Genomic DNA, 14,756 nt, shown 5'->3' on the forward strand with positions numbered 1-14,756 from the left:
ATCCACCGCTGAATTCACACTCACGCGTTGTTCCTGGTAATGCTCGACAATTCTTGTGTAGAAGCCGGCTCGTACAAATTTCACGAAGATTCTTGTCAAACCATTAAGAGCGACGCCATACAATTCCTCATTGGGAATACCATATGCATCCCTGATGATGCCAGGGAGAAGGACGTTCATCGTATCGCCACTTAATGTACCACGAACTAGCTCAATGCAGACAGTATTTATTCTCCGTCCTGTACGTTCCGCCATTTTGATATCCAAGTGAAAACAGGTAAACTGCGCAAAAGCCAACTCAATCAGGAGTGTCTGCGCAGCAGGTCCACACGGCATGAGAGCGATGCGAACACTGAGTTTATATATATATATATATATATATATATAAACTAATAATGGGTCGATTTACTGTGAACTTCTATTACAACCACATTATTATTATTATTATTATTATTATTATTATTATAGATTATACAGCGCTTGTAAGGGGGGGATGGAAGGCATTCCCTAGATCAAGAGCCTCCCTTACTGGGGAAGCTGCCACCACAACATAGTAACTGCTTCATGAGTTTTAATTACAAAACTTTACCTATGACTTTCATTCAACAGTCTGATCTACATGTTCATATTGTATTTCTGTGTTTTTGCTATTCAGATATATTGCTGTGAAGTGCTAAAACCGTGCGAGCCATTCACATCAAGGAGTGGTGGAGACACGATCTCTGACCTAGTAGGTGGCTGGTGCCCCTATGATCGTTTGTGCACGAATAAGCACACCTCAAAAGGTATTTCATTTGAGCTCTTGTCTAGACACATGAGACTCTCCCCTTGAACCTAAGTTGTTAGGAACTGGGCTTTAAGTGCTTAGCTATGTATTAGTGCTCCATAAAGTACTCTGTGTATGTGAGCAATATTATATATAATCTTATAAGTTTTTTGTAGGACTGAGAGTACCTCTGTCAGGTTTGTTGTGGATGGAACTTCAATTCTCAGTATTCTTGGATTTCATTTTTCTGGCTACACAGTCGTACCTGGAGTTTACCTGGAGAGAGTTCCGGGGGTCAACGCCCCCGCGGCCTGGTCTGTGACCAGGCCTCATGGTGGATCAGGGCCTGATCAACCAGGCTGTTACTGCTGGCTGCACGCAATCCAACGTACGAGCCACAGCCCGGCTGGTCAGGTACCGACTTTAGGTGCTTGTCCAGTGCCTGCTTGAAGTGCCTGCTTGAAGTGCCTGCTTGAAGAAAAGCCTTTCATTCCGTGTAGAGCTTTGTCAAGTCACTGATGAAGCTCTGAACAGAGCGTAACGTTGTCACAATGCAAGCTTACTCTGCACCCGCAGCTTCATTCATTTTTTTGTGTTTGGGAAGCTGCAGCAATTACACTATGTAGTGAATGGATGAAGAATGTAAATTGCATTTAGCCAAGCTTGACTTTCCATAGCATGCCATTACTTAGGCGACGAGGGGTAGAACAAGTGTTTGAATATGGGTGATAATAATAATAATAATAATAACAATAATAATACTTTATTTAAAACTTAAGACTAACAGTTATAGATTCAGTCCTAAATTTATACTTACAAAGTATAAATTTAGGTGTTACAATGAATACAAGAGTAATGAATATCCTGTTAGTTCATGCTATATGGCTTTTATTAAGTTTAATTGATGAGGAGTTGAGAATACGTGGCCCCGTGGCTGGTGGCTCAAGCTCTCGCTTCACATGGTGATTCCGCGTTCGATTCCCGGCGAGGGTAGAAATACTGGACGTGTTTCCTTACACCGGTTGTCTATGTCCCCCATTAGTAAAATGGGCACCTGGGTGTTAGTCGACTGGTGTGGGTCCCATCCTGGGACAAAACTAACGTAATTTGCCTGAAATGCTCAGCATAAAAAGCGGCTTTCTATATAGAAGTATGTCATTGATGTCAGGCCTGTATACCTTGTACATGTACTTGTAGAAATAAAGATATTATTATATTATTATATTACTAATACAATTACGAGGCTGAGCTCTGGGAGAAGTGGCTACCACTGATACATTTTGTGGTATGGTGTACTGTCATCAGTTGTTTAGCTGGAGACAAGTCGTGATCCAGCACAGCTGCTACAGATAATGCAGGTGTTGACGCTCGCCACAGAAGTTGATGGCCCGGGATGATGAGGACGTGTGAATGTAATGTGGCGATAAATATGTACCGAGGTAATAGGTAAGGGCACCGCGGGTGAAGGTGAATGAGCATAGTGACAGAGGTATTATGGTGATATACGAGGATCATCCAGCCAGAACGCTGCCCCATGCATCTCTTGTCATGATTCATGACTAAGCACGAACGATTCGTGTGCTCACAGCTATGCCGTTCAGGTCGGATTCACTTCCACTGTGTTCATGTCATCGCAGGAAGATGATCACAAATATTTTTTTTTCCAGTATTACTGAGGGTCAATACATGTTCATTTGTCTACTTCTCGTTCCAGACAAGACCGGGTCGTAATTCAAGTGGATAGACCTCAAATTGACGGTAAAGATTTTTCTTGTTTTTGTCGCTGTGAATATACATAACAGAAATTTAGTTTGAATTTAATATTGTAGTGATTTTATTGGGTGTTTGTAGTGTAATAATAATAATAATATATTTTTTTTTATTCGCCTGTACTCTCCCGGCTCGGATTTAACATATATATGTTATATAAATACATGTGCACATATACAGTACATATGAACTTGAAGTCAGGGGAAGTGATAATGTTATCGTTATATATATATATATATATATATATATATATATATATATATATATATATATATATATATATATATATATATATTAAAAAAAAATCTGTAATCTGGAAAGAGTTCCGGGAGTCAGCGCCCCCGCGGCACAGTCTGTGACCAGGCCTCATGGTGGATCAGGGCCTGATCAACCAGGCTGTTACTGCTGGCTGCACGCAATCCAACATACGTATATTGTGTTTGTAAATAATGGATGGCCTGAGTGTCATGAACACTTGTCAACGTTAACAGTAAACTCACATATAAACGTAGTAGAATACTTAATATATTTTCCATTAGTAACAATTAGGTTTTACTGGTTATTGCATTATTATTTTATTTCATTACTGCAATCGGAGAAGCCTAATAGTATCCAACATTTTGGTTTCACATAAACTATTCACCAGCAGTTAAGAATATCGAAATAAGAATTAAAATAAACTCTCGGATATATACACTGAGAAACATATACAACATGGTATACATAACCTTGAAACGCGAGTATCGAAAAATATCTTGAGCTTTTCACTATTCAGATTCATGGAACTGAAACATAAAGCTTGCCATGAAAGACTATAAATCATTATAAAACTGGAACTGAAGGTGATTAGTATACTTTGTTAGAACTGTGATGCAGGTAAAAGAAAGTTTAAGTCTTCTACCCAAAATAAGAGCAGGTTTAAGGCGACCCTTGCAAGAGTGTTTAAGTCTACCCTGGTAAACGTAGGTTTACACTGGTGAATAGTAAGAAAATGGACAATGATAATGGATGGACAAACAGCAGTGTACTTGGAGCATTCTTCTTCTGGTGACGTTAACACAAGTTGTAATAGCAGTGTGTTGTAGTGACACACTACAACAACACACAACAACACCCTACAGCAACACACTACAACAACACACTACAACAACACACTACAGCAACACACTACAGCAACACACTACAACAACACACTATAGCAACACACAACAACACACTACAGCAACACACTACAACAACACACTACAACAACACACTACAACAACACACTACAACAACACACTACAACAACACACTACAGCAACACACTACAACAACACACTACAGCAACACACTACAACAACACACTACAACAACACACTATAGCAACACACAACAACACACTACAGCAACACACTACAGCAACACACTACAACAACACACTACAACAACACACTACAGCAACACACTACAACAACACACTACAACAACACACTACAGCAACACACAACAACACACTACAGCAACACACTACAGCAACACACTACAACAACACACTACAGTAACACACTACAGCAACACACTACAACAACACACTACAACAACACACTACAACAACACACTACAACAACACACAACAACACACTACATCAACACACTACAGCAACACACTACAACAACACACTACAACAACACACTACAACAACACACAACAACACACTACAGCAACACACTACAGCAACACACTACAACAACACACTACAGCAACACACTACAACAACACACTACAACAACACACTACAACAACACACAACAACACACTACAGCAACACACTACAGCAACACACTACAACAACACACTACAACAACACACTACAACAACACACTACAACAACACACTACAACAACACATTACAGCAACACACTACAACAACACACTACAACAACACACTACAGCAACACACTACAACAACACACTACAACAACACACTACAACAACACACTACAACAACACACAACAACACACTACAGCAACACACTACAACAACACACTACAACAACACACTACAACAACACACTACAACAACACACTACAACAACACACTACAACAACACACTACAGCAACACACTACAGCAACACACTACAACAACACACTACAACACACTACAACAACACACTACAACAACACACTACAACAACACACTACAGCAACACACTACAACACACTACAACAACACACTACAGCAACACACTACAACAACACACTACAACAACACACTACAACAACACACTACAACAACACACTACAACAACACACTACAGCAACACACTACAGCAACACACTACAACAACACACTACAGCAACACACTACAACAACACACTACAACAACACACTACAACAACACACAACAACACACTACAACAACACACTACAACAACACACTACAACAACACACAACAACACACTACAGCAACACACTACAGCAACACACTACAACAACACACAACAACACACTACAACAACACACTACAGCAACACACTACAGCAACACACTACAACAACACACTACAGCAACACACTACAACAACACACTACAACAACACACTACAACAACACACTACAACAACACACTACAGCAACACACTACAACAACACACTACAACAACACACTACAACACACTACAACAACACACTACAGCAACACACTACAACAACACACTACAGCAACACACTACAACAACACACTACAGCAACACACTACAACAACACACTACAACAACACACTATAGCAACACACAACAACACACTACAGCAACACACTACAGCAACACACTACAACAACACACTACAACAACACACTACAGCAACACACTACAACAACACACTACAACAACACACTACAGCAACACACAACAACACACTACAGCAACACACTACAGCAACACACTACAACACACTACAGTAACACACTACAGCAACACACTACAACAACACACTACAACAACACACTACAACAACACACTACAACAACACACAACAACACACTACATCAACACACTACAGCAACACACTACAACAACACACTACAACAACACACTACAACACACTACAGCAACACACTACAGCAACACACTACAGCAACACACTACAACAACACACTACAGCAACACACTACAACAACACACTACAACAACACACTACAACAACACACAACAACACACTACAGCAACACACTACAGCAACACACTACAACAACACACTACAACAACACACTACAACAACACACTACAACAACACATTACAGCAACACACTACAACAACACACTACAACAACACACTACAGCAACACACTACAACAACACACTACAACAACACACTACAACAACACACTACAACAACACACAACAACACACTATACAGCAACACACTACAGCAACACACTACAACAACACACTACAACAACACACTACAACAACACACTACAACAACACACTACAACAACACACTACAACAACACACTACAGCAACACACTACAGCAACACACTACAACAACACACTACAACAACACACTACAACAACACACTACAACAACACACTACAGCAACACACTACAACACACTACAACAACACACTACAGCAACACACTACAACAACACACTACAACAACACACTACAACAACACACTACAACAACACACTACAACAACACACTACAGCAACACACTACAGCAACACACTACAACAACACACTACAGCAACACACTACAACAACACACTACAACAACACACTACAACAACACACAACAACACACTACAACAACACACTACAACAACACACTACAACAACACACAACAACACACTACAGCAACACACTACAGCAACACACTACAACAACACACTACAACAACACACTACAACAACACACTACAGCAACACACTACAGCAACACACTACAGCAACACACTACAGCAACACACTACAACAACACACTACAGCAACACACTACAACAACACACTACAACAACACACTACAACAACACACTACAACAACACACTACAACAACACACAACAACACACTACAGCAACACACTACAGCAACACACTACAACAACACACTACAACAACACACTACAACAACACACTACAACAACACACTACAGCAACACACTACAACAACACACTACAACAACACACTACAACAACACACTACAACAACACACTACAACAACACACTACAACAACACACTACAGCAACACACTACAGCAACACACTACAACAACACACTACAGCAACACACTACAACAACACACTACAGCAACACACTACAACAACACACTACAACAACACACTACAACAACACACTACAGCAACACACTACAGCAACACACTACAACAACACACTACAACAACACACTACAACAACACACTACAACAACACACTACAACAACACACTACAACAACACACTACAACAACACACTACAACAACACACTACAGCAACACACTACAACAACACACTACAACAACACACTACAACACACTACAACAACACACTAAAACAACACACTACAACAACACACTACAACAACACACTACAGCAACACACTACAACAACACACTACAACAACACACTACAACAACACACTACAACACACTACAGCAACACACTACAACAACACACTACAGCAACACACTACAACAACACACTACAACACACTACAGCAACACACTACAGCAACACACTACAACAACACACTACAGCAACACACTACAACAACACACTACAGCAACACACTACAACACACTACAGCAACACACTACAGCAACACGCTACAACAACACACTACAGCAACACACTACAACAACACACTACAGCAACACACTACAGCAACACACTACAAGAACACACTACAACAACACACTACAGCAACACACTACAAGAACACACTACAACACACTACAGCAACACACTACAGCAACACACTACAACAACACACTACAACAACACACTACAACAACACACTACAGCAACACACTACAGCAACACGCTACAACAACACACTACAGCAACACACTACAGCAACACACTACAACAACACACTACAACAACACACTACAGCAACACACTACAAGAACACACTACAAGAACACACTACAGCAACACACTACAACACACTACAGCAACACACTACAACAACACACTACAGCGTCACTAGCCTAAGTTTAGTTCATTGATGAAAGTGTAAGTTTATTCAGGTACAGGTATACATAAATACAGTTCCATAAATCATCACACATAGCAGCATATGTGAAGATTACCTAGCATAACCAAAGAACGTCACAGTCACATATTTCCAGGAGGTCCTTGTAATATCTTAGTATTTAAACCTTAAAAGTTAAAACAGCTATGTGAAAAGCAGCTACAATAAGATAATAAGAATAAGGTAAACCGAGGTATTTATATTAACATTAAAAAGAGGATCAGATCACAGTAATAGGCACATGTATGCTAGCTATACAAGAAATCACTCTCTTCCCTTTCTGTAGCTACATTCTCTAAGTACCTTCTGGTTCCTAATGATTGTTGTTACATTATGAGCTTCTAGAAGTTGCATCCTCTTCGTTTCGTTCCACTAATTTTAATTTTTAGAGGGGTGGTGGGGTAAGCCAGCGGAAGACCTCAGTCAGTTGACCAAAACCACCAGTGGCGAGTCATCATACCTGTCAGGATGTCACTTTACCTGACGAAATATACCTGACCCAGCCGCCTAGCGTTTTCTTTTGTGTTTGCTCACGGTTTTGGGATAGACTGCTTTATTTAACTAAATGTATGTATTCCACCTTGTGTTCCGCTGGTTTGTAGAACCTAATTACCATTTTCGTTATTTCTTGCTTTCCATGCAATGGAAATGCTTGACGCCCATCCCAGAATGTTATTAATATTGTAAGGGACTTCTAGAGTGGCAAGGTTAGATTGAAAGTCATGACTGTTTTCGTTTCTGTATCTAATTTAATTAAGATAATGGTTAGTTATTACAAAGAAAACACTGGAAATAAATTACTTTGGCTCTTCCTGGTTATCCTAGATAATTTACACGTATGTTATTGTGTAAGACAATTGTGATCATCTAAAAATTATGTAGCCGTGGAAGACAATGTTTTATTTCAGTATGCGCTCAGTGTATGTAGGTGTAAGCTGCTAGTCTGCCTTAACTATATTCTGGTTACTGTATCTCTTTTCCTATTTTTTTTATTCTGTGTTCATCCCGGTCCAGAATACCTTAATTTCTTAAATAAACATTAAGGTAAACTCTCAGTGTAAATACGCTGAAAGACACTCTCTTCAGAGGCTTCAAGATGAGTCAGGAGGTACCTAGGTGTTAGTGGAATGGTCTGGGTCGCATTCTGGATGAGGAAGGTTAAGGACCTCACTGGAAATGAGTCAGACTGATGACATAGCTTTATTGAGATATCCTGAGTTACTAACTCTCTGTATTTATAATCCAAAGTCTTCTTGTTCTTCATTAACTGCATGGAAAGGGTCAGTGAGGCTGCATATTCAACTTGTTCACTACCAGTCAACTATCTCTTAATCTTTAAAACAGATATTAGAGTAAACTCTGTATATTCTCTGAGAGTTATACACCCTTCAATATTTATAACTTTGTATGAAAAACTCCAGCAATGCTGGAAGTGTTCATTTGGGTGACTGTCTCCCCACAGTGCAGTGTGGTGCTCAGCGTAGCTCAGTTAATGATGATAATATCTTTATTTCTACATGTACAAGCTATACAGTCCTAGCTGACAGCAATGACATGCTACTATATAGAAAGCCGCTTGTTATGCAGAGCATTTCCCGCAAAATAGGTCAGTTTTGTCCCAGGATGCGACCCACACTAGTCAACTAACACCCAGATACCCATTTTACTGCTGGATGAACATGGACAACAGGGGTAAGGAAACACTCCCAATGTTTCTACCCTCACCGGGAATCGAACCCGGAACTCAGCGCGTGAAGCGAGAGGTTTAGCCACCAAGCCACGGGCCAGGCGAAAAGAGACGAAATTGATACGAATTCGTGTATATTTAATTTTGTCCTATGTAATGCTGACTTTAATGAATGTAACAACAGTATGTAGACACCACTCGAGGCATAAATATCGTGACATTATAGGCTACCATCTTTATCTATTAATCTTCGTCATTTCCTCCCGTAAAAAAAAAAAGCTTCTATAAATGCAAATTTACTTTTAGCGGCAATATTCATCATATTTCTGCACGCTACAATGTGAGTACCTCTGTACAATGTTTATTTATTATCTTAGGCTACACGAAAGTAACTTAATCTAAATCAACCTAACCTAATCGTTTAGAGGTAGATTTGATCATATTTACCTCACAATACTAATGGTGGCTAGTCCGTGCTATTTTCTAGCCAAACCTACATGTATTCCAGTCGCTGCACGATCCCATATGTCCCAATATTCCATAATCCCAGTTCCTAGTATCTCAATTACGTGGCTGGAACAGTGCCGAGTGCGGCTTAAGTTGATAATGTAGTTCAATATTAGTGATGATGAGTCATCATATAGAAACTAATATCTAAAGTTCTCCAATAAAAATTGTAAATTAGGACAAATACGGTCGAAATCTGATTCTAACCTCTCAGAGAACAATATCCTAAAGTATACAAGCACATTAAGCTTGAAGCTGCAGAAGTCGTATCATCAGAAAATATCGCATGAAAAGCAATATTTGAATTTTTCCAATTTCTTCCGAAAAAAATGTGAATTGGGACTTACACAAGCCAAAGTCAATCCAAACTTTTCTCTAAGAAAGACTGACCAGCTTTTAAAAAAAAAATTATGTGAACCTAGTGTACTCACCTATTGGTGGTTGCAGGGGTCGATTCATAGCTCCTGGCCCCCGCATAACATACAAACAGTTTAATAATAGTCTTGGGGGCACAGTGGGTGTTAGAGGCACATAAAAGAACATTGTGGAAAATTGCATTTATCTGAATGTATCATTATGTACATAACAGTAAATGAACAAAGATAATTATTATTTATCAGTTAGACAAGTAGGAATTTGGGACACCTAGGTCGCAAAAAATGTCCCCCTTCGATATCTACCACTGTCATATCCACAAGTTGCTCTGGACCTATTAATTATAAATAAAATATACATCACCAGGAATGCTGGTAAATATATAAATTTGTGGACTGTATATTAAATTAAAAATGATTATATATAAATACACATTTATATAACAGGAGAATATATCTTAATCATAACACTCACCAATTTGACTGGAAATCAAGGTGTATCATACTCACAAAACCTCACTGTCTATACATGAAAATAACAACTGGTCAGAGTTATAACATAACAGACTTATCTGAGGTTCCTGGAGCTGTCTTGTCCAGTCGCCTGATATCTCAAGTTATGCAGGACTGCACATCCAACAATTTCGCCTCCTATTTGAGAGGTGTCAGCCCAATTTTAACCTCTAGAGCACGAAAATTCCTTCCCATTAACTAACGTTGTATCCAACTCAAATTAACAATGGCGACTCTCCTCCGCAGGTGCAGAAAATTCCCATTTTCTATGACATAAATTTTATTAAATACAGTATGGCCATCTATTTACATATAACTACTGTATTTCTGGAAAATATATACAGTATTTTCCACAAACATTAAGCCGATTTTACATAAAAAAAAGTTTCGTTAATGAAACTGACACACGATAACCGACACAGCCTGACATCAATAGATTGTTTCCCCTTGAGGCAAACACAACATTAAAAGTTTATAAAGTTGACCAGAATTGGATACATTTTTCAGTTATTGCTCAGAATCCAACAAAATTTGTGCCTCCACAACATTAACCCATAAAACGATCCGTCCTAATATTATATACTTCAGCCATTGATGATTGATGCTATTCACAATTCTTACATTTTATTCAGAGGAAAGCGCTAAAGCCGTAGGGATCATATGGCTCCTGTGGAACGGGAGGCATTCAAATTCCATCCATCAAAGGGGAAGACAAGTCCAGTTCTTGGGATCAAGAGCCTCTCACCAGCAACAAGGGGAGGGTAATACTATTTCGAGATTAAAGCCTTTGATATACCGACCTTTTAAGTAGGATACAACAGTGTTGATATTGTGTAGGTGATCAGAGGAGGCTGTCTCCACCTGTCACGGAAACAAAAATACGGGAATGGCCCATGTAGCATTGTGTATAGGTCACCCACACATGCAAATAGTCCCATGAATCTTGCCCAAGATACATTACACAAGTGTTGAAAATTTGAAGCCGATCGAATAAGGCGTTCTCAAGTAATAAACGAAAATTTGTGAGAAAGCAAACGATAATGTCGAGAATGTTCCGGAAAAATAGCCCCTTCGGGGCTGCCTAATAAATGCATTATTTTCGCTAATGTCTTCTGTAATAAGTATTTGTACAATAATTTTTTATAATACCTGGAGTTCAGAGATTTTACGCATATTTTCACATAAGTAAAGTATTGAGTTTAGAGCTGGACCTAAACTCAATATTAACCTACAAACAAGTACTTATCTCACATACAACACACTACTAGTGCTACATATTTCGTATCCTAGAGACGTAAACTGTTTCTCATCTCCACATTTGAGGCAAATGAGACAAGTAGCTTTTTATATGAAATCGTCTTTTAAGGTTATCTTCAAGACAATCATAAGCACATTCGTATAAGCAAATGTGAAATCGCTTATAACCCACAGACATAATCTCACAATATCGACTGGACTTCTGTCAGTCGATATTGTCCTATTATTTCGTGTATCCCACGGTATATAAAGATATTTATGTCCTGATGGAAATAAGTCACAGTGACTGTAGTGGATTATCCCAGTATAAATCAGCATAATGTATTACTGATGTAAACTCAAATATCTGTGCTTACAGAACCAATGTACACACTTATACTAGTCTATAAAATTCTTGTAAAGTTTTCTGAATACAGATTATTATTATTATTATTATTATTATTATTATTATTATTATTATTATTATTATTATTATTATTATTATTATTACATTATGTACCCTGATCTTGAGGTAAAATAGCTTATGGTGGAGCTTCTCCTAGCTACTTACCCCAGTCACGTGCCATTTTCAGTAGATAATCAAAGTCTAATCAAACCCCTGAAGTATTTTGACCTAGGCTTGTGTTTTTAACACCGACGCCTCCATTTGTAAGGGTTCCATGATAGCATAATTTACATTTTTCCCTTGTGGCTTAGCGCTTCTTTTTTATTATAATAATAATAATTACATTTTTCCCCATTTTTAGTCGTATAAGTAATAACTTTAGTTCCATCAGCACCCGAGGAGGAGAAAGACGAAAGGAGCGTCCAGCCATGCCCTGTAGTAGGGCTGGAGAGCATTGAGCAATACAGAGCGTACCTCCACAACACAGAGAGTACCTGTGAAAAAATGGTAAGTCTACCCTATCTTTCTCCTCCATTCTCTGTGCTTCAGTAATCACTTGCAGCGTGTGTACGGTGAACTTGTATTGAAAATTCAACCATGGGTTCACCCTACACTCACAGTTACTGCCGGACTAAAGTAAATTTTGTGCACAGCATAAGTGGCAAAGTTTTTATCTTGCAGTGCATATTTGACAACGCTATATGGTTAACAACCTTGCCTGGAAATACGCTCGTTCCCATTCTTGTTTTCATCACAGCCACACCTGTCGTGTTATCATAGCCACACCTGTCTATTGTCTCATCATAGCCACACCTGTCTATTGTCTCATCATCCATAAATGTATGCCAGATTTCCGACATTACCCTAACTCCGATAGATTTCGAAAAAGCCATTGACAACATGCCTATGCACTCAGCCCCGGGCCTAGACTCGTGGAACTCTGTTTTCATTAAGAACTGCAAGAAACCCCTCTCGCGTGCCCTAAGTACACTATGGAGGAGGAGCTTGGACATGGGTGAAATTCCACAGTCACTTAAAACAACGGATATAGCCCCACTCCATAAAGGTGGCAGCAAAGCATTAGCTAAGAACTATAGACCAATAGCTCTGACATCCCACATCATAAAAATCTTTGAAAGAGTGCTAAGAAGCAGGATTGCAAATCACCTGGATTCCCAAAATCTGCACAATCCAGGGCAACATGGGTTCAGGGCAGGTCGCTCCTGCCTCTCACAACTACTGGATCACTATGACATGGCCTTGGATGCACTGGAAGAAAATCAGAATGCAGATGTAATATACACAGACTTTGCAAAAGCATTTGACAAATGCGATCATGGCGTAATAGCCCATAAAATACGTGCTAAAGGAATAACTGGGAAAGTGGGGAGATGGATCTTCAACTTCCTAACAAATCGAACACAAAGAGTAGTGGTCAACAGAGTTAAATCGGAGGCTGCCATAGTGAAAAGCTCTGTTCCACAAGGCACAGTACTCGCCCCCATCTTATTCCTTATCCTCATATCAGACATAAACAAAGATATACACCACAGCACCGTATCATCCTTTGCGGATGATACTAGGATCTGCATGAGGCTGTCATCTGCTGAGGACGCGGTTAACCTCCAAGAAGATATAAACAAAGTTTTCCAGTGGGCAACGGTAAACAATATGATGTTCAATGAGGACAAATTCCAACTACTCCGTTATGGAAAACTGGAGGAGATAATAACTAGAACAGAGTATACTACTGACTCCGGCCATACAATAGAGCGGAAAAATAATGTAAGGGACCTGGGAGTAGTAATGTCTGAGGATCTCACTTTCAAGGATCACAACAGTGCCACGATCGCACGTGCAAAGAAAATGATAGGATGGATAATGAGAACTTTCAAAACGAGAGATGCCAAGCCCATGATGATCCTTTTCAAATCACTTGTTCTCTCTAGGCTGGAATACTGCTGTACATTAACATCTCCATACAAAGCAGGTGAAATCGCAGATCTAGAGAGTGTACAGAGATCCTTTACTGCACGTATAAGTTCTGTCAAGCACCTTAACTACTGGGAACGCTTGGAAGCACTTGACTTGTACTCGTTGGAACGCAGGAAGGAGAGATATATCATAATCTACACTTGGAAAATCTTGGAAGGAATGGTCCCAAATCTGCACACAGAAATCACTCCCTACGAAAGTAAAAGACTGGGCAGGCGATGCAAAATGCCGCCAATAAAAAGTAGGGGCGCCATT

General features: G+C 39.4%; 1 protein-coding gene across 2 annotated transcripts in view; it reads left to right on the top strand.

Moving 5' to 3' along the window:
• LOC128692024 (uncharacterized) overlaps positions 1–14,756 on the top strand; it is a 93,605-nt gene that overhangs the window by 44,231 nt on the left and 34,618 nt on the right. Inside the window, exons 3-4 of one of the 2 annotated variants that reach the window (XM_070085092.1) lie at positions 2,481–2,524; positions 12,889–13,013. In XM_070085092.1, coding sequence (XP_069941193.1) covers positions 2,481–2,524; positions 12,889–13,013 — 169 coding nt within the window. The remainder of the gene's footprint in view (positions 1–2,480; positions 2,525–12,888; positions 13,014–14,756) is intronic. The other variant, XM_070085093.1, reaches the window with a different exon arrangement.

This window comes from Cherax quadricarinatus, chromosome 15 (genome assembly GCF_038502225.1).
Source record: "Cherax quadricarinatus isolate ZL_2023a chromosome 15, ASM3850222v1, whole genome shotgun sequence".
NCBI lineage: Eukaryota > Metazoa > Arthropoda > Malacostraca > Decapoda > Parastacidae > Cherax > Cherax quadricarinatus.